This window comes from Trichosurus vulpecula, chromosome 3, assembly GCF_011100635.1.
Source record: "Trichosurus vulpecula isolate mTriVul1 chromosome 3, mTriVul1.pri, whole genome shotgun sequence".
NCBI classification, from domain to species: domain Eukaryota; kingdom Metazoa; phylum Chordata; class Mammalia; order Diprotodontia; family Phalangeridae; genus Trichosurus; species Trichosurus vulpecula.
In genome coordinates this window covers 44,111,909-44,128,165 of record NC_050575.1, presented here as the reverse complement: position 1 = coordinate 44,128,165, position 16,257 = coordinate 44,111,909, and the positions used below count along the sequence as shown (strand labels likewise).

General features: G+C 39.0%; 1 protein-coding gene across 1 annotated transcript; it reads left to right on the top strand.

Annotated features, from left to right (window-relative positions):
* The first annotated feature begins 4,220 nt into the window (after positions 1–4,220).
* On the top strand, positions 4,221–9,179 carry LOC118842937 (cofilin-2). Its single transcript, XM_036750286.1, has 4 exons — positions 4,221–4,883; positions 6,148–6,455; positions 6,572–6,648; positions 6,736–9,179. Exons 1-4 carry the CDS (start codon positions 4,881–4,883, stop codon positions 6,846–6,848), a joined length of 501 nt encoding a protein of 166 aa, XP_036606181.1. The 5' UTR covers positions 4,221–4,880; the 3' UTR covers positions 6,849–9,179.
* The last annotated feature ends 7,078 nt before the right edge of the window (positions 9,180–16,257 follow it).

The following is a 16,257-nucleotide window of genomic DNA, read 5'->3' as shown; positions in this document are numbered from 1 at the left end:
TGGATTGGTGACTGGGGTGGGGCCCAAGGTGGGGCTGGCTAAGGGGAGGTGCTAACTCCAGAGCCATGCCCATCTCGAGTCTTACTAAGTGCTAAGCCCCAGGCTCTAACCCCTATTAGGTGTTAACCTAACCTATGTGGATGTTAACCTTCCAGGGTCCTAAGGGGAGGGGCTAACTCAAGAGCCAATCATAGTAGCCTAAGTTCTGGTCATTCAGATGACGTTTGATGACATCTGAAACCCTATAAGAAGAGAAGACAGAGCCATTTGTGCAGGGCTCTCACTCGTGGTGGTGCTGAGGCAGAGACTCCGGGCAGCTGTAGCTAGGAGCCCTCCAGCTCGTAACCCGGATGCTGAGACTCTGGTAACTATGTATTGGGATTTGAATCAGACAAGGTCTGTCTGTTGATGTTTGTAATTTGTTTGTATTTTGTTCTGAAGTTCAGCGTGCTGGCTTTTTCCCCTGAAACTAAGTGAATGATATGTGTATGCTGAATTAAAGTAAGCTTGTCAACCCCTTAACGTAGCTTTCCTTGGTTAAGCAGATCAAAAGAACCTGTGCTATTGCAGTGCACCGGTAGCATTCTTGTTGTTGGGCTTATGTTGGTCTTTCACCCCCACAACAGCTGCTAGCCAGATTGCTGAAACAGTATCTGAGGCCGAATTCAAACTCAGGTCCTCCTGACTCCAGGGCTGGTGCTCTTCTCCCTGTGCCACCTAGCTGCCCCAACAGGTGATTCCTAATTCTTTTTAGACTGATGCATTTTTAAGCCCCTTGCTTCTAGGGTGTCTGGGCTCTTCTATATCCTAGTATGACACCATCTTCCCACAATCCCTTAAAGTTTCCATTTCCACACCAGGCATTTCTTATTGAATTCATTCCACTGATGGTGTTAACAGGATTTTACTGAGCGAGTCTCTAACCTGAGAATGATGAAACTGCAGGCCAGAGAAAAAGTGCAGTAATCAGGTAGCTATTTAATTAACTAGTTTCATTATGAGGAACAGATTTGCAAAGCAGGGATTCTCCTGATCAGAATTCCACCTTGCTGAAGTGAAGACAGAGATTATATACATAAATCACAAGTGGGAAGGGAGGGGGAGAGGTGGATTACAGACAGTTGTTCCCAGGGCCAGAGTGGTTTCCCAGGACAAACCCACAAATGGAAAACAATACAACAATTCTGGAGTCCTGTGGGAGCAATATTGCTCAAGTCCTTGGGGGTTTTTACTTGATGGGTCATAAGACCAGAATTCTGTGACAGGAACAGGTTCTACAATTTTTGATTCACTTCATTTCAGGTATGCAGGCAGAAGGATGCCAGTGATTGTGAGCCTTGTAAAAGTGTGCCTAATCAATTCAAGCTGCATTGTGAGCTCTCTCACAAGATTAGACTGAAAAGTCTAATCTATTAGTATATTCATTACACATATCAATTTTTATAAAAATCACAATTCCCTCCACAATAGCAATACGCTAAGGGAGTCATCCCAGACAGTTGAGAAGTCAATAAATAATTTATAATTAAATTTATAATTAAAAATAATTTATCTTTTTTTTTCTTGAACCTATCCCAGAGTACAGTGATAGATGAATGGAATATGGATTCCTTTTCCCCTTTCCCTATTAGCAATAGTGTTTTACAACAGAGCAACTCAATCAGGAGTTCCATTGCAACAACTATGGAGCAAGTCCAAAGAGTTCAGCTCTTTCAAATTTCACACTCAGAAGTCAAATAGAGCCATGGAAAAAAGCAGGCCCAGTGGATCAACATATATAGAAGAGATATTGAACACAGTGGGAGCAGCATGAGAACACCATGAGATGAGAAAGGAAAAACAGGTCCTGCAATGCAGAGGTATGAGTGGGTCTGGCCACATATATATATATATCCCCTATATATGTGCCTCTTCACTTATGAGCTCAATGCACATCACTCTTCTCACTGATGATGTGTTTGTGGAATAATGTTCCCCAGGTTTATGAATGAAATATTTTGTGATATACTATTTTAGTAAAAGCCTTTGATTTGTAGTAATTTTGTCAACTAACTAACCCTGAACCTGGGGTAGTTATCCTCTGGAGACCCAACCTGTGAGTATGAGTTGGGGGGTAGGGAAATAGCCTCAGAGAGGGTGCCATATCTTTAGATAAACCTGTTTTAGAATCAGAATCTTAAAAAAAATATAAATAGAACATTTATCGTTTACTATATGCCAGGAACTGTGTCAAGCACTGGTAATAAAAATACAAGCAAAGATACAGTCCCTAACCCCCGAGGAATTTACATTCTAACTGGAAGATAAATGATATAAAGAGGAACTGTATATGGGGGTCAGGGAAGGCATCTGTCCTGGGTTCATGGTATGGAGCAGGCCAGTAAGTGGGGTAGAGGCCTTTGCCCTGGCAAGATAAGGCAAAAGCTTCCATATCTGAGCTAAGAAACCCAGGGACAGAATTTAAGTTACCACAGGAGAGGAGGTGGAGGTGACTGTCAAGAGTAGAGACAGCATTGGCATGAAATGGGCAAGGTAGGAGATTATATTCATTCTACCAGTTACAGCTTTAACAAAGGCACATCAGGGTGCCCCAGTGAATCTTTCCTGCCTTCAGTGATAATGACGAATGAAGCAAGGTAACTATTACTCAATGAGGAAAAATCCAGGGATATTTGAATACTGTTGATGTTTTGCCTGAACACAAAGAATTATTTCAGATCAATTTTTAAAAGGAAGGTACAAATATAAAATAATAGAAGAAAATTCATAAGAAAGCACAGATAAGTAGGACAACTTTGAAAATAATTTGTAGAATTATATCCTTTTAAAAAATCAAAACATGTGAAATGGAGGTTTATGGTTTCAGAATCCTTTTTGTGTTCTGGTATGTACAGAAATAACATTTTTGGATTTTTTTTTAAAGAAGCTGCAGGGAGAAGCTATGACATTAGAAATATACCTTTATATTGCACACGGAGACCATGATGAAGAGAAAGAGAGCTTTTTGCTGAAGACATCAAAGAGAAGATTCTGCATAGGTAAGTGCAATGGTATCTCTAAATTAAGGTTTGGCAGAAACTTGATGGCTTTAGAGCTAGTAAGTTACCCCCAGATGAATCCACAGAGTTCCAAGCTGGCTATGAGGACCTAAGAGGAGATAGGTAATGCCTGCTTCTAATTCATTCCATCTGCCCACAGCACGCTGGCTGGTTTTCCCACTCCTAAATGAGTTTCTCAGACATTGCTACTTCCCCACCTTCATTTGTAGAAAGTCACACACATCTTGAGGCCACTAGGTGGCTCAGTGGATAGAGTACTAAAAGTCACAGTACTAGAATTAGTACATAAGTTGGAGTCAGTATCAAGTCAGGAAGACCTGAGTTTGAGTGCTGCCTCAGACCCTGAGCAAGTACCTAACTTCTCTGAACCTTAGTTTCCTCAAATGTAAAACGAGGTGGATGTAGTTGATGAACGCTAACGGTCTTTCTAGCTGTAAGTCTATGGGGAAGAGAGAATGATTCTGAGCCCCATTAATTTTCTTGAGTTACTTTACCTGATGATGAAAAATTGCTGTTTGATTTGGGAATTTCTGAGTTGTCTGGAAATAGAGAATGAATTGAATGGGGGCCTGAGTTATGATTTGCATAAATGAAAAGCTCAAATATACGACATTGAAACTGGAGGCCTAAGTGTATGGGGAGAGGGCAGGGAAAGAGAAGCACAGAAGTTAAGTTATAGCCAAAATGGGCAAAGATCAGACCTGTTACCAAAGCTCCCTTTAGTTGAGGCCAATTTCAATTTTTTTTTTACCACAAAATATAAATGGGCACTTTTCCTGTCATCTAGGAAAGATTCACCTCATTGATGTTAGATTCATTTCAACTGGCAGCCAGATACCTTGCATTATAAGAAAATGTTGAGGTCTAGGTCCTCAGGGATGTCAGCTGCAAATGACTTTGTGAAAATACGGTAGTGAAGAGAGCACAGTGTAATCACAAGTTAATCACACAATCTTAGTTTAAAAAAAACACATAAGAATGAGTATTAAAGAATCTATTTTATTTCGGCCGTTACGCAAAAATGTGTGTGTGTACACAGAATCCTCAAGGGCGGCGCGAGTATCGCCAGCAGCGACTGAGCCCGCCCTCCGCGTGTGTGTGTGTGTGTGTGTGTGTGTGTGTGTGTACAGAATCCTCAAGGGCGGCGCGAGCATCGTGTGTGTGTGTGTGTGTGTGTGTGTGTGTGTGTGTGCGCGCGCGTGTACAGAATCCTCAAGGGCGGCGCGAGCATCGCCAGCAGCGACTGAGCCCGCCCTCCGCACATTCTCACGCCCAACGCCCGCTTCCAAGGAGCTGGGGCACCGCGGTTAAAGCAGGGAGTGGTTACGGACGGGCCTGGAGGACTCACCAGTTTAAAACACCTAGCTAGGGGCTGCAGGGCTCCGTCAGCAAACATAACTGGAGGGGATGAGGGCGAAGAGGTAAAACAGGCCAGGACAGAGTGGAGGAGACACAGGACAGGAAACGACGTAAAGCACCCTCACCTCCACATCGCCTCTTCCTCCAGCCCCGTACAAAGCATGCGCCTCGGCGGCCATCGCTTAGGGCCCTGTCTTCCCAGAGTTCCCTGCAGTCGGGGCTGTTTCGGCCTCGGAGCTCCCAGGAGCCACCGCCCTCTTCTTGCTGCTGCTGCTGCCGCCGCCGCTGCTCCTCCTCCAGCCCTCACTCCCCCTGGGCCTCCTCCCTCTGCTCCTCCCCCTCCCGCTGCTGCTGCTCCTCCTCCTCCTCCTCTCTCCTCTCCTCCTCCTCCTCCTCTTCTCCTCCTTCTCTAGAGCCACTGAGTGAGGATCCGCCGCCGCAGCCTTTACCGTCCCGGGAACCATGGTAAGGTTAGCCGCGGGAGGGGCTGGAGACCGGGAGTCCGTGGCCTCTGGACCCCGGCCGGCCCCTTGGGCCCACTGCCGCCATTTTAACCTACTTTTAGCCCTCGCGGGGTCGTCGCCCCCAGTTCCTGGCCCTGCCCCATCCCCCATTCCCGTCCACCCAGCCCATGCTGTTGGGCCCGCCGGACTGATGGGGCCCAGAGGTCGCGGCCCCCGCTTGTCCCTGGCCTCCCGGGCTGGGTGCTGGGGCGTGGGGGTTCCCCTCCCCAAAGACCCCCAGCGGTGCGCGGGGGCGAGGGCTCGCCCCCGCCGGGGGGCTCGTCGCTGCCCATTAGAGTTATTGCCAAAGCGCCGCGATCACACCAGAGGTGGTTTTGCAGCTGTTTTTCGGAGGTGGAAACTGAGGCTGGCGCTCGGCGCCCGGAGGGGAGCCGGGACCAGCGATCCCTGGCCCCGAGGTTGGTCTGCGCCGCCGCCCGCGGGGCGGGGGCGTGGGACCGGGCGTGGCCCCGGGGGCCGCCTGGCAGCACCAGGCTGGAAGCCCCTGCGTTTGCCCTTCAGTTTCTCTTTGACGCTGCCCTCACTAAAAACGTGGACCCCCAAAGTCAGAGGTGGCCCGAAATGTAAACGACCCCCTCGATATCACCTCCGGGGAGGAGACGAGGAGGGAGAGAAAGGATTTTAAAAAAAACCAGCCACCTCCTGGCTGGAGCCCTCTTGGATTCTCTGGTCTGGACTGTTTGGCTTGGAGGAGGAGGAGGATCATTTGTTCGTGCCTCGGGAAGTTTGCTCCATTCCCTCTCCTTATGTGGAAACTGCGCCGGATAGGGCGATTCTTCCCTTCCCCTCTCCCCACTTAAAGTGTGGATGCATTAATTGTATCCGCAACGTTTTTTTTTTTAAAGGACCCGTGGTGTTGACATGTAAATACCGAAAGTGTTTCTGCTGCTGCTGCTTCTTCAGCCCTGACATCACCAAGTAAAATAAGAGATATTTCAGAGTGGGACAGTAATTCTCGATTTATTTGTCCTTTTACCTCAGTGTTTTAACCTCCTTAAAAAAGCAGGAAATTATATCTAGATTGGTTGGCCCTCCTGATATACTTTCTATTTAAATTTTATATTACTTGATGCTCAGACTTTTAATGAGTAACTTACCCTCTTTGAGAAGTCATTTCTTTTTATCTTTCATTAGTCATACCCCAATAAATGGTTGTTTATAATCAGAATGCTTTCTCTAACTTGCTGCTCTTTGTTTATTTTCAGGCTTCTGGAGTAACTGTGAATGATGAAGTAATCAAAGTTTTTAATGACATGAAAGTAAGGAAATCTTCTACACAAGAGGAGATCAAAAAAAGAAAGAAAGCAGTTCTCTTCTGTTTAAGTGATGACAAAAAGCAAATCATTGTAGAGGAAGCAAAGCAGATCTTGGTGGGTGACATTGGTGATACTGTAGAGGACCCCTACACATCTTTTGTGAAGTTGCTACCTCTGAATGATTGCCGATATGCTTTGTATGATGCCACATACGAGACAAAAGAGTCTAAGAAAGAAGACCTAGTTTTTATATTCTGGTGTGTAAAACCAAAAGAAAAAAATTAGCATTTTGAAATGCAAGTATTGTTGATATAGATAGTCTTGCTCTTGTTTCTCACATGAATGGGATTGAATAATTATTTCTCTTCTGTAGGGCTCCTGAATGTGCACCTTTAAAAAGCAAGATGATTTATGCTAGTTCTAAAGATGCCATTAAAAAGAAATTTACAGGTACAAACAATAAATATTTTGCATATAGCAATTATTGTTTGTTCTTAACAGTAAGGTAATGGACATTGTGGTTGTCTTGTTTTTTAGGTATTAAACACGAGTGGCAAGTAAATGGCTTGGATGATATTAAGGATCGTTCAACGCTTGGAGAGAAATTGGGAGGCAATGTAGTAGTTTCACTTGAAGGAAGACCTTTATAAAATGACAGTGAAGTGCCATCCGGAAGTAGCTTCCATTTCTGCAGCTCCATCAGTTGGAATAGTGTTAGGTTTTTGTCCCTTACCATACCTTCCCAGAAAACAAAGAAGTCCGTAATTTAAGCAGCCTACCAGTGATTGCCATTAGACTGTTTCATCCTGGTAGTTATATGTAGAACCCAAGGAATGCCTTCACGTTACATTTTAGCCAAAACAAATGGCATTATATGCATCCCTTGCAGAACTAAGATGAATATGATAGTCACTATGAATAGCTTAGAAAACTGCAAAGGGTTAAAGCTAATTGAATGCCTTGAAAGTTTGATCCACTGGTCAGATGCTAAACTTCATTCAGTATTACTTAGAGTTGCACTTGATTGCAGTTTCTGAAGTTCTTGTGCTTTGTACACCTAACCTGCCTTTAGCACGCCTATTGTGACATGGCAGCGCATATATATATGTATATGTGTATATATACATATATAGACACATATGTATACACATATATGTGTGTATATATATTTATGTGTGTAACTATGCATTGAAAGCACTTTTATGTAATAAGGTTGTCCCCTTCAAAAAGGAATGCCAATTAAGTTGTCATAAACTGTCATCAAATTATTATAGTACCTATAGTACCTCGGTGTTCATTCCTGTTATCTACATATCTTAAATGAAGTAGTTATTAATGCCTTTATATTTTCCATTGAATGTACACACTACAGGAGTAGGAGTTAAGTGTTTACCATGTGAGTCTTGCAGCACTAAAGATATTTTGAATAATGTTATAATGGCAATTTCTGTATGAAAAGAGCCTTAAATGGAACATTGTTTTTGAGAACAAATTCCCCACCCCCACAAAATTGGCCACGTTGCAATAAAACTTGTGGCTTATTACAGAATGTTGCCTTGTTTTCCTTGGAAATACAGTTAAGTATGCTTCTGTTAAGCATATTTTGAAAAATGTTGTGTGGAAAGTATTGTAAAGGTAAACAGTTGTTCATTTCAACACAGCTAATTTGAGATTTTTCTGTATAGATGTCATAACTTTCATGACTACTATACAGGTTTTGGTTTGATTGGAAATTCTGCTTTTAGCATATAGACACTAAATTAACAAGTACCACTGTTATGTAACAATAATTCTATTATAATTCCAGATTTTTAAATTTGAAAATCAGAAATCACTTTTTATACTTTCACATAAATTCTTATCTAATTTTTTTGTTAAAATACAGTAGCTACATGTTTTGTTTTATATATATATATATATATATATATATATTTCAAGACAGTTGTGTAGTACTGAGCAGTCTTTGTTTTCCTTTGTTGTGAGGGACAGAGCTTGTGAAAACAGTCTTTCTCAAAAGAGTGTAATATTACTCCTTAGGTACAGGGATTCTTTTATGAGCTGTTACTAAATTCTGAAAATTAAATGAAAAAAATTTTGATAACCAAGTTTTAACATTAGGAAAGGGATTTGGAAGAGTTCCAAAGGCTGCTCCTTATAGAGAATTTGATCTGCCCTGTGTGAGCAGTTCACTGTTAGCCAGAGCTATTTATGGCAAACACATGCTTTTGTATCTTGTCATAGTTATCCACAAATGGCAAAACTGGACATGATTCTGCTGGGATGCAAAAAGGCATGCTAATTGTGGGTTGAAACATAGCTATAAAGGATACTTTTTATGAGGAAGAAGCTGAACAATACAAATAAACATTTTTTATTTTTACAAATAATGCATAAGCACAACTGATGCTTGAATTTAATTAGATACTTTTTTTCCATATTTTGAGACTTTTCAGAAGAAAACTATAGGTTAATTCTCAGACAAGAAGACATCAATTTTAAATTATACGAATGACTTGGGACTTTGTACAAAAGTACAAAAGATTTTATTTCAGGCTTCCAGCTGTTCCTGTGAATTACTCTGGTCATTTTAATGCCTTTTTGGCAAGGCCAAACTCTCCTAAGCACAGCATCTCAGTACTGATACACTTAAATTATATAGCTGTTACTGTTAACATGAAGCTTTTCTTTCAGTTTTTCCCTCTTTTTGCTTCAAAATAAGTTCTGTAACAAAATACGACTTTATGTCTGCTTCTTAAAATTGACTGATCTATCACTAGAATTATATGTATGGGCTAGATAATTTCAGCTTATTTTTGCTTTATGCTGTTAGGTGATTAATTTGTTACAAACCAAGAAAACTTGACATGTTGAGAACATGTTAAACTCATTTCACTCATGAAATAGATATTTGTATATGATATATGAAGCAGTTGAAATGTGCTTATATAAGATTCAGCATTAAAAATAACTTACAGATCAAAGAGGCATCGCCTTTAATCTATTTTGAGGGACTAATGTGAAATTTGACTTAGATATTTTCTTTTTGAAAGAGGTATGTTGTAGCGGTTGTTTGATAAATTAATAGGATTGTTTGATAAATTAATAGGATTATAAAACTTGAAGAGACCACAGAGGCCATCTGGACAACCCCGTCATTTTACAGTTGAGAAAACAGGCCTAGGGAAATTGTGACTTGCCCAAGGTCACAGGTGGTGTCAGAGGTAGAATTCAAATCTTCATTCTCTTGACTCCAAAGCCAGTCCTTAAAACTGTTCCATGCTTTCAGCATTATCAAGCAAATACAGATTGGCATTTGTACCAAATGGCTGTCAGCTGTTGTTTTCTATCTAAAATAGCAGTAATCTTACATTGTGATTCTGTACATTCAGCATAGTAGAAGTCTGTTAACCTTGGGTTTCACTATCTTGTATTCCCTTGTAAACATATTATTTACATAGCATCTCCTGCCTTGGTGAAGCAAATTGCAGTCTTAATGAAAGTGATTTTTTAAAAAAAGTTTTTCTTGTTAACTTTGATCTTGATAGATTTAATTTCTCTTTTCTTTCAATTCAGTAAACCTATTATGCACAGGGCAGTATGGTAGGCAATGGGAAAACAACGACAAAAATAAAACGTTCCTGTCCTCAGGGAGCTTGCGTATATGTAAGCACCCTAAGGACAGGAATGTTTATATACCATGTGCTTTATATATCATATTTGGATTGCCAGTTTTGGAAGAATAACTGACCTTCATACAGCATTTTAAGGAGTTCTGTTTTTTAAAATACACTTATTGATGTCTTTTACACGAATCATTTCTTAAACCCTGTCTCATCCCTATTGAATCTTCATTTATGACAGAAGATTATGCAAAAACACCTGATACAGTGATTATCTGACATTGTACAGTTAAGAGGAAGGTATGTTTTATTTTCTATTCTCAGAGTTTGACTTTTTATTATTTATCTTCTCATTTTTGTTGTGATAATAGTGAAGCAATGCAGTATAGTGGAAAGAGCACTGACTGAAGTGAGAGAACCCAGGTTCAGGTCCCTCCTCTGAAGCTAACTGTAAGACCCTGACAGCCCCTAGATGGCTTTCGAAGTCCCTGCCAGCTCTAAAGCTATGATCCTGTCATCTGTTACCATGTATATTATTATTCGGTTCTGCTTGCTTCTTAACCAATTAATACAAATCATAGGATCACAAGTTTACAGCTGGAAAGTGCCTTAGCAGTCGAGTGCAGAGGTAGAAAGTATGAGGTGGGACTTCTGACTTCAAACCTATAGTTTCTGTCCTAGTCAGTAAACCTTCCAGTAAAGTTAAAGCCTTACACCCAATTCACTCTGGAATTCATAGATTTGGACTATAGGTCCCTGCCCTCCTAGCACAGAGTGAATGTAAATACTAAATAGTAACTGTTTCTCTTTTGGCCAGGAACCCCGAGGGTCTTCCCTTCCTAGTTTGACTTTTTTTTGAATTTTAATTAAAGGGGCTGTCTCTTGATTAACTTCTTCAGTCTCTTGGTTAACTTCTTCATGAGGCCTGTTCACTGAATGGGCGTTACCTCACTCAAAGTGAGAACCTGAAAAGGGCCAGGGTCTCCCAATTCATCCTAGGCCATCTCAGGTCGTCTTGATGAATATCAGGCCACTGGACCCAGATGGCCTTGGAGGAGAAGGTGAGGCTGGTGACCTTGCACAGCCCTCCCTCACTCAAGTAGTCAACTGCAATTCATTGTCATCATTTCCCTGATATCCTAGTCCTCTTTGTGAACAAAGGACAAACACAAGTTTCTATCCTCTATGCTGCCTTCTCAGTGACTTCTTGTGATAAAATCTTGAACAGAAGTTCCCAGAAAATCCTTGATAAAGCTACAAACAGCCTTGGGGTACCTCTATTGCTATGGCAAAGTCTTCACATGTTTCTAAGAATTCCTTTTGTCTTTTCTCACTGCAAAATATTACTCCATTCCATTCCATTACCATTTTTATGATGATGATTCTCAAATCTACCTGTCAAACCTTTTATGTCTCCAACTACCTTTCAGAAGAACTGGATGTGCAGCAGACATCTTAAACTAAACATAAAATTGAAATCATTGTACTGCCCCCCAAACCCTCCTTCCTTCCAAAATTCTCTGTTACTATTGAGGGCAAAACCATCCTTTCAGTCCTTCAGGCTCACAACCTCGTTGTCACCCATTATTCTTTACTATCTCTCTATTCCCTCCCCTCCTCCCCCAATCTAATCTGTTGCCTGTTGATTTCACCTTTGTAATATCTCTCAAATACCTCCCTAGATACTGCCACCACTCTGGTGAGGTCCTTATCGCCTCACACCTGGCCATAGCAATAGCTTGCTTTTGGGTGTGCCTGTCTTAAGATTCTTTCCACTCTAATCCATTTTTCATTCTGTTATCAAAGTAATCTCCTAAAGCACAAGTCTGACCATGTCCATACTCAATAAAACCCTGTTGCTTCCGGAATAAAATATAAAATCCTCTGGCATTCAAAGCTGTTTGTATCCTACGCACCCACTCGCATCTTTCTAGTTTTTTTTTTTTATACATTACTGTTACTCTCCACTCCTCACCCCTCCATTCTCTTTGATCTGGGGACACTGGCCTCCTTGCTGCTCCTCGACTGGACACAATTTCTTGGCTCCAGGAACTTTCTTTGGCTATGCCTCTTGCCTGGAATGCTCTCCTCTGCATGCTGGATTCCCTGGATTCCTTTTAGTCCCAACTAAAATCCCACCTTCTACTGGAAACCTTTTCCAACTTCTCTTAAATTCTAGTGTTTTCCCATTTATCCTGTGTATAGCTTGTTTGTACTTAGTTGTTTGTTTGATGTCTCTCCTATTAGGTTATTCCTCAAGGGCAGGGACTGTCTTTTGCCTTTGTATTTTGCCATGTATTCTCAGTGCTTAACACTTTGCTATGCACTTAATAAATATTTGAGTGACTGAATTGTTCCGGTTTTTTTTTTGTTTCCAAATAATTTTGAGACTATTGCTTTATAAAATAGGTCAGATGATGCTATGTCCTTTTCAATGTTCTATGTATTAACCTTGAATTCTAGACTTTTCTTCCAAGTGAATTTTGTTATTTTTTTTGTTATATGATAATCTCCTTTATAATTTTATTGGTTTAGTACAAAATATGATAATTTAGGTAGCATTGTCTTTTTTATTGTTTTGACCTAGCCCAACTGTGACAGTAAATACCTATACACTTATTTAAATCTAACTTGATTTCCATTGAGTGTCTTGTAGTTGTATTTACATAAATGGTATTTGTGTTTTTGTTAGGTTATCTTCAAGATGCTTTATGCATTCTATAAGTTACTTTGAATGCAATTTTTTATTGTGTATTCCTGATTTTTTTCTGTCATTGCTTTATAGTGATGCTGATGACTTTTGTGGATTTTTTTTTCCATAAGTTTCATAAGTTTCTTTCCTGATTATTTGCAGTTTTCTAGGTATATCATGATGTCATCTAGATGAATGAACAAATGAAGCATTTATCAAACACTTTCAAGGAGCTCACATTCTAATAAAGAAGACAACATAATGGAAGGTTTCAGCTGCAAGTCAGGGATAATTTTGTCTCAATGTCAAACCTTTACTTTTGCTCTTGTCTTATTGTTATAGATAGCATTTTTTGGAACTATGTCAAATAATAGTGAAGAATGGGGTATCAATGCTTTTCCTTTTGTACTGGGGAACCAGTATTTTTTCACTGCATAAAATGCTAGTTCTTAGTTTTGAATATATGAAAATCGTTTAATTTTTGTGAATGAGGAAAATAACCAGGATTTGTAGAAATAAGAAGTTTATTAGTAATGAATGTAGCATGAATTCTAATGTATTAGATAATAATACCACTTTTTTCCCCCAGAAATGCTTTGGCATATTTCTTATTTGGCTTTCATAACAATCCATTGATTTGAGATTGGGGTGGGTAGACAGAATTATCTTCTGTTTTACTGATAAGGAAACACAAAGTTCAGAGAAATTATGATAAACCTAAAGTCTAATGTTAAACAGTAAAAATAGTATTTTTAATCCAGATTTTTTTAGGCACCTAATCTAGCTCTTTTTCCATTACGCTATATACATTTAAAATTCCGTATTCCATTGTAGACTTAAAATTGTGCAATATGTTGAATTTGGGTTCTTTTTGAAAAATTGACCACTTTTGAAATATGTTTTTGGGAAAAGGATAATCTGTGGTAATGTAAAGGAAAACTAATGCTTCTTTCATTTTATAAGTTATTTTAGACTTTAAAAATGAGATCTTTATCTAGTCAGAACAAATGCAGTCTATATTTTTTGAAGCTCAGTGTATTTTTTGTTACCCTGTTTATAATTGTGTATATGCTTTGGAAAGGTTTTATGTCTTGTTAGCCTTACAGAGTTCATTCTAAGAGGGTACCCCTAGGATGTCTGGGTTCTGTCAGCTATAAATAAGGGAATGTTATAACAAGAAGAGAATGTCATAACAGGATACTGTCCATAAAATGAGATAAGAGAAGCGTTGTTAATCAAGATAGTGTCCATGGTCAGTTCCAGGCACCTGGTTCTTATCAGTCATTAGTAGAAGAATGCTCCTGAAGCTGACCACGCTCTCTGAGTGAACCCAAAATCCTCCTTGCTGTGTCAGAGAGCGTGCAAAGCATTATGGTATGTTAACTCAGACTGGGCTAAAATGCCTTTTTTTGATTGGCCAATCCAGGTTTTCCACCTTTTTCAAATGAGGGGTGGCTTAAACTGGTTCAGAGATTATACATTACTATTTCAATCCTGGAACATGTTAGGAACTAGCCAGCTCATTTATGCCACTAAGCTCCTCAAAAGATGATAATTAAAGTTGAAGATTTCATTCAGCAGGTACCTGTAGTTTCCATTTGTAAGACAATAAGTAGCTTGGAATTCAAGGAGTGGTTTCAGTGGGGCTAATAGTTTCATGAATATTCCTAAACTTTTCCCTCTAGGTGGCTGTTTAGGACTAACTCTTTCCATTTATTTCTGCCAACTACCTCATGAAAAGTATTTATCAAAGGATTGGACTCCTCTGCTCTCCATTCCTATTAGCTTACTCCTGGAATTCAGAGCTTTAAGGTACTTTAGAGAGTATAACCCCCTCTCATATTTCAAAAGAGGAAAAAGACCTCATCACATGTTGAAGGCCACATAGGTAGGAAATGGTAGAATTAGGAATTGACCATAGGCCTTCTGATTCCAAATTAAAGTTTTTTAAAAATTGTACTGTGCTGCTTCTCATTAAATGCTGATTTTACACTGTCCTATAAGAAGTTAATGATGATAAATTTTTATTTGTGATGAAGTTGGTTGATAATGCTAAATTTTTATCTGTGATAACGTGATAATTTTTTTGAGTCTAAATTCTCTCCCTCCGTTTATCCCTTCTCCCACCCATTGAGAAGGCAAGCAATATGATATCAATTATACATTTGAGTCATATAAAATATTTTCATGTTAGCCATGTTGCCAAAAATAAGTGAGAAGAATAAAGTCAAAAAATATATTTCAATCTACACTCAGTTCATCAGATTTCTCTCTGAAGGTGGATACGTTTTTTATCATGAGTCCTTTGGAATTGTCTTGGATCGCTGAATTGATTAGAGTGACTGGGTCTTTGATAGTTAATCACTGTTAAAATATTTCTATCACTATGTACACTGTTCTGGTTCTGCTCATTTCACTTTGTATCTGTTCATGGAAGCTGGTTTTAGTTTTTGAAAAAATGATAAATTCACCATAGATAATTGATTCTTCTATTAGATTGTAGAATTCTCTACTAGTTGATATTCTTGGGTGCTTTAAGGACAACTTATATGTTTGTGTCCATATCGTCCAGTTTATATCATAAACCATTTCTTTCATAATGATTTTTAATAGAATCCAAAAATTGGAAGGAAGATCTAAGACTTTCCCCTATAGGCCTGTACTTTAATACCATAAGTATTCAGAATTAATTAAAAAAGATCTTTTGACTTTAACTAAAGATGAATTTGCCTATAGACCATTAGTAATAGCTCACATTTTATATCATTAGGTATGGAAAGCACCTTATATTAGAGCTAATTTTGTCTAATTCCTCTCATTTTGTAGATGAGGCCCGGAGAGGTTAAATGACTTTGTGTTCTCTAACCTGATCCTCACAATTTATCTTTTAAAATCTAAAATAGTGAGATGGACAAGATTTCCAAGAGCCTATTCACTTCTGAAAAGCTATAATTCTGAGGTAGGCAGGGCATTTTACACATGGAAAAAAAAAACCAACCTGATATAAAGGTGTTGAAAGTGACTTCCTTCAAATTCAGGAAAATCTGAAACTAGAACTCATTCTTTATAGTCTTAATGTGGCCTTCTTTCCAGTACTGACTTGTGCTTTTTTCTTTCAGGTTTTATCTTACAGCATATTAAATTTTCAACTCAAGTTTTATTTTATTTTTCTTTGGGAAATGTTTGGCTGTAATAGTCTAACATTTTAAACAAGAGGCAGCAGCTGATTGGTTTTCTCTTTGTAGTTTTAAACAAATACTTTCTAGTTATTAAGCTGAAAACAAAGTAGCTTTCAAATTTCCCCTCTACATAAGTAATATATGCTCCTGCTAAAATATGAAGTATTTTAAAATAAAGTTATTGCTTTTTTGTGTTTTAAAATTATATAATACCTATCTGGAACATGTTGTAATGTCAGTTGAATGTACATCTAAGAATTTAAATACTCAAATTTTGTATTTTAGCCCTTTTGGATAGAAATTAATATACTTTATTACCTATTTTCTTAACTTTTTAAAAGCAGAACATATAGAATATAATTTAATCATTTTTGGATCTTATTGGTATAAGTTTTCCTACTGTGTTTAATGGTTTACTATTATGATAATGGCTCCAGGTTGTTGGTCTTTTTGAGTCCCTCCTTGTCAGCTATAATTTTTTCTGCTGTTAGTGTATTTGCCAGTAGTTGTTCTTTCTGATTTATTGTTCCTTATTCACTCTGTGCTTGGAAACCAGATAAACAAGGTT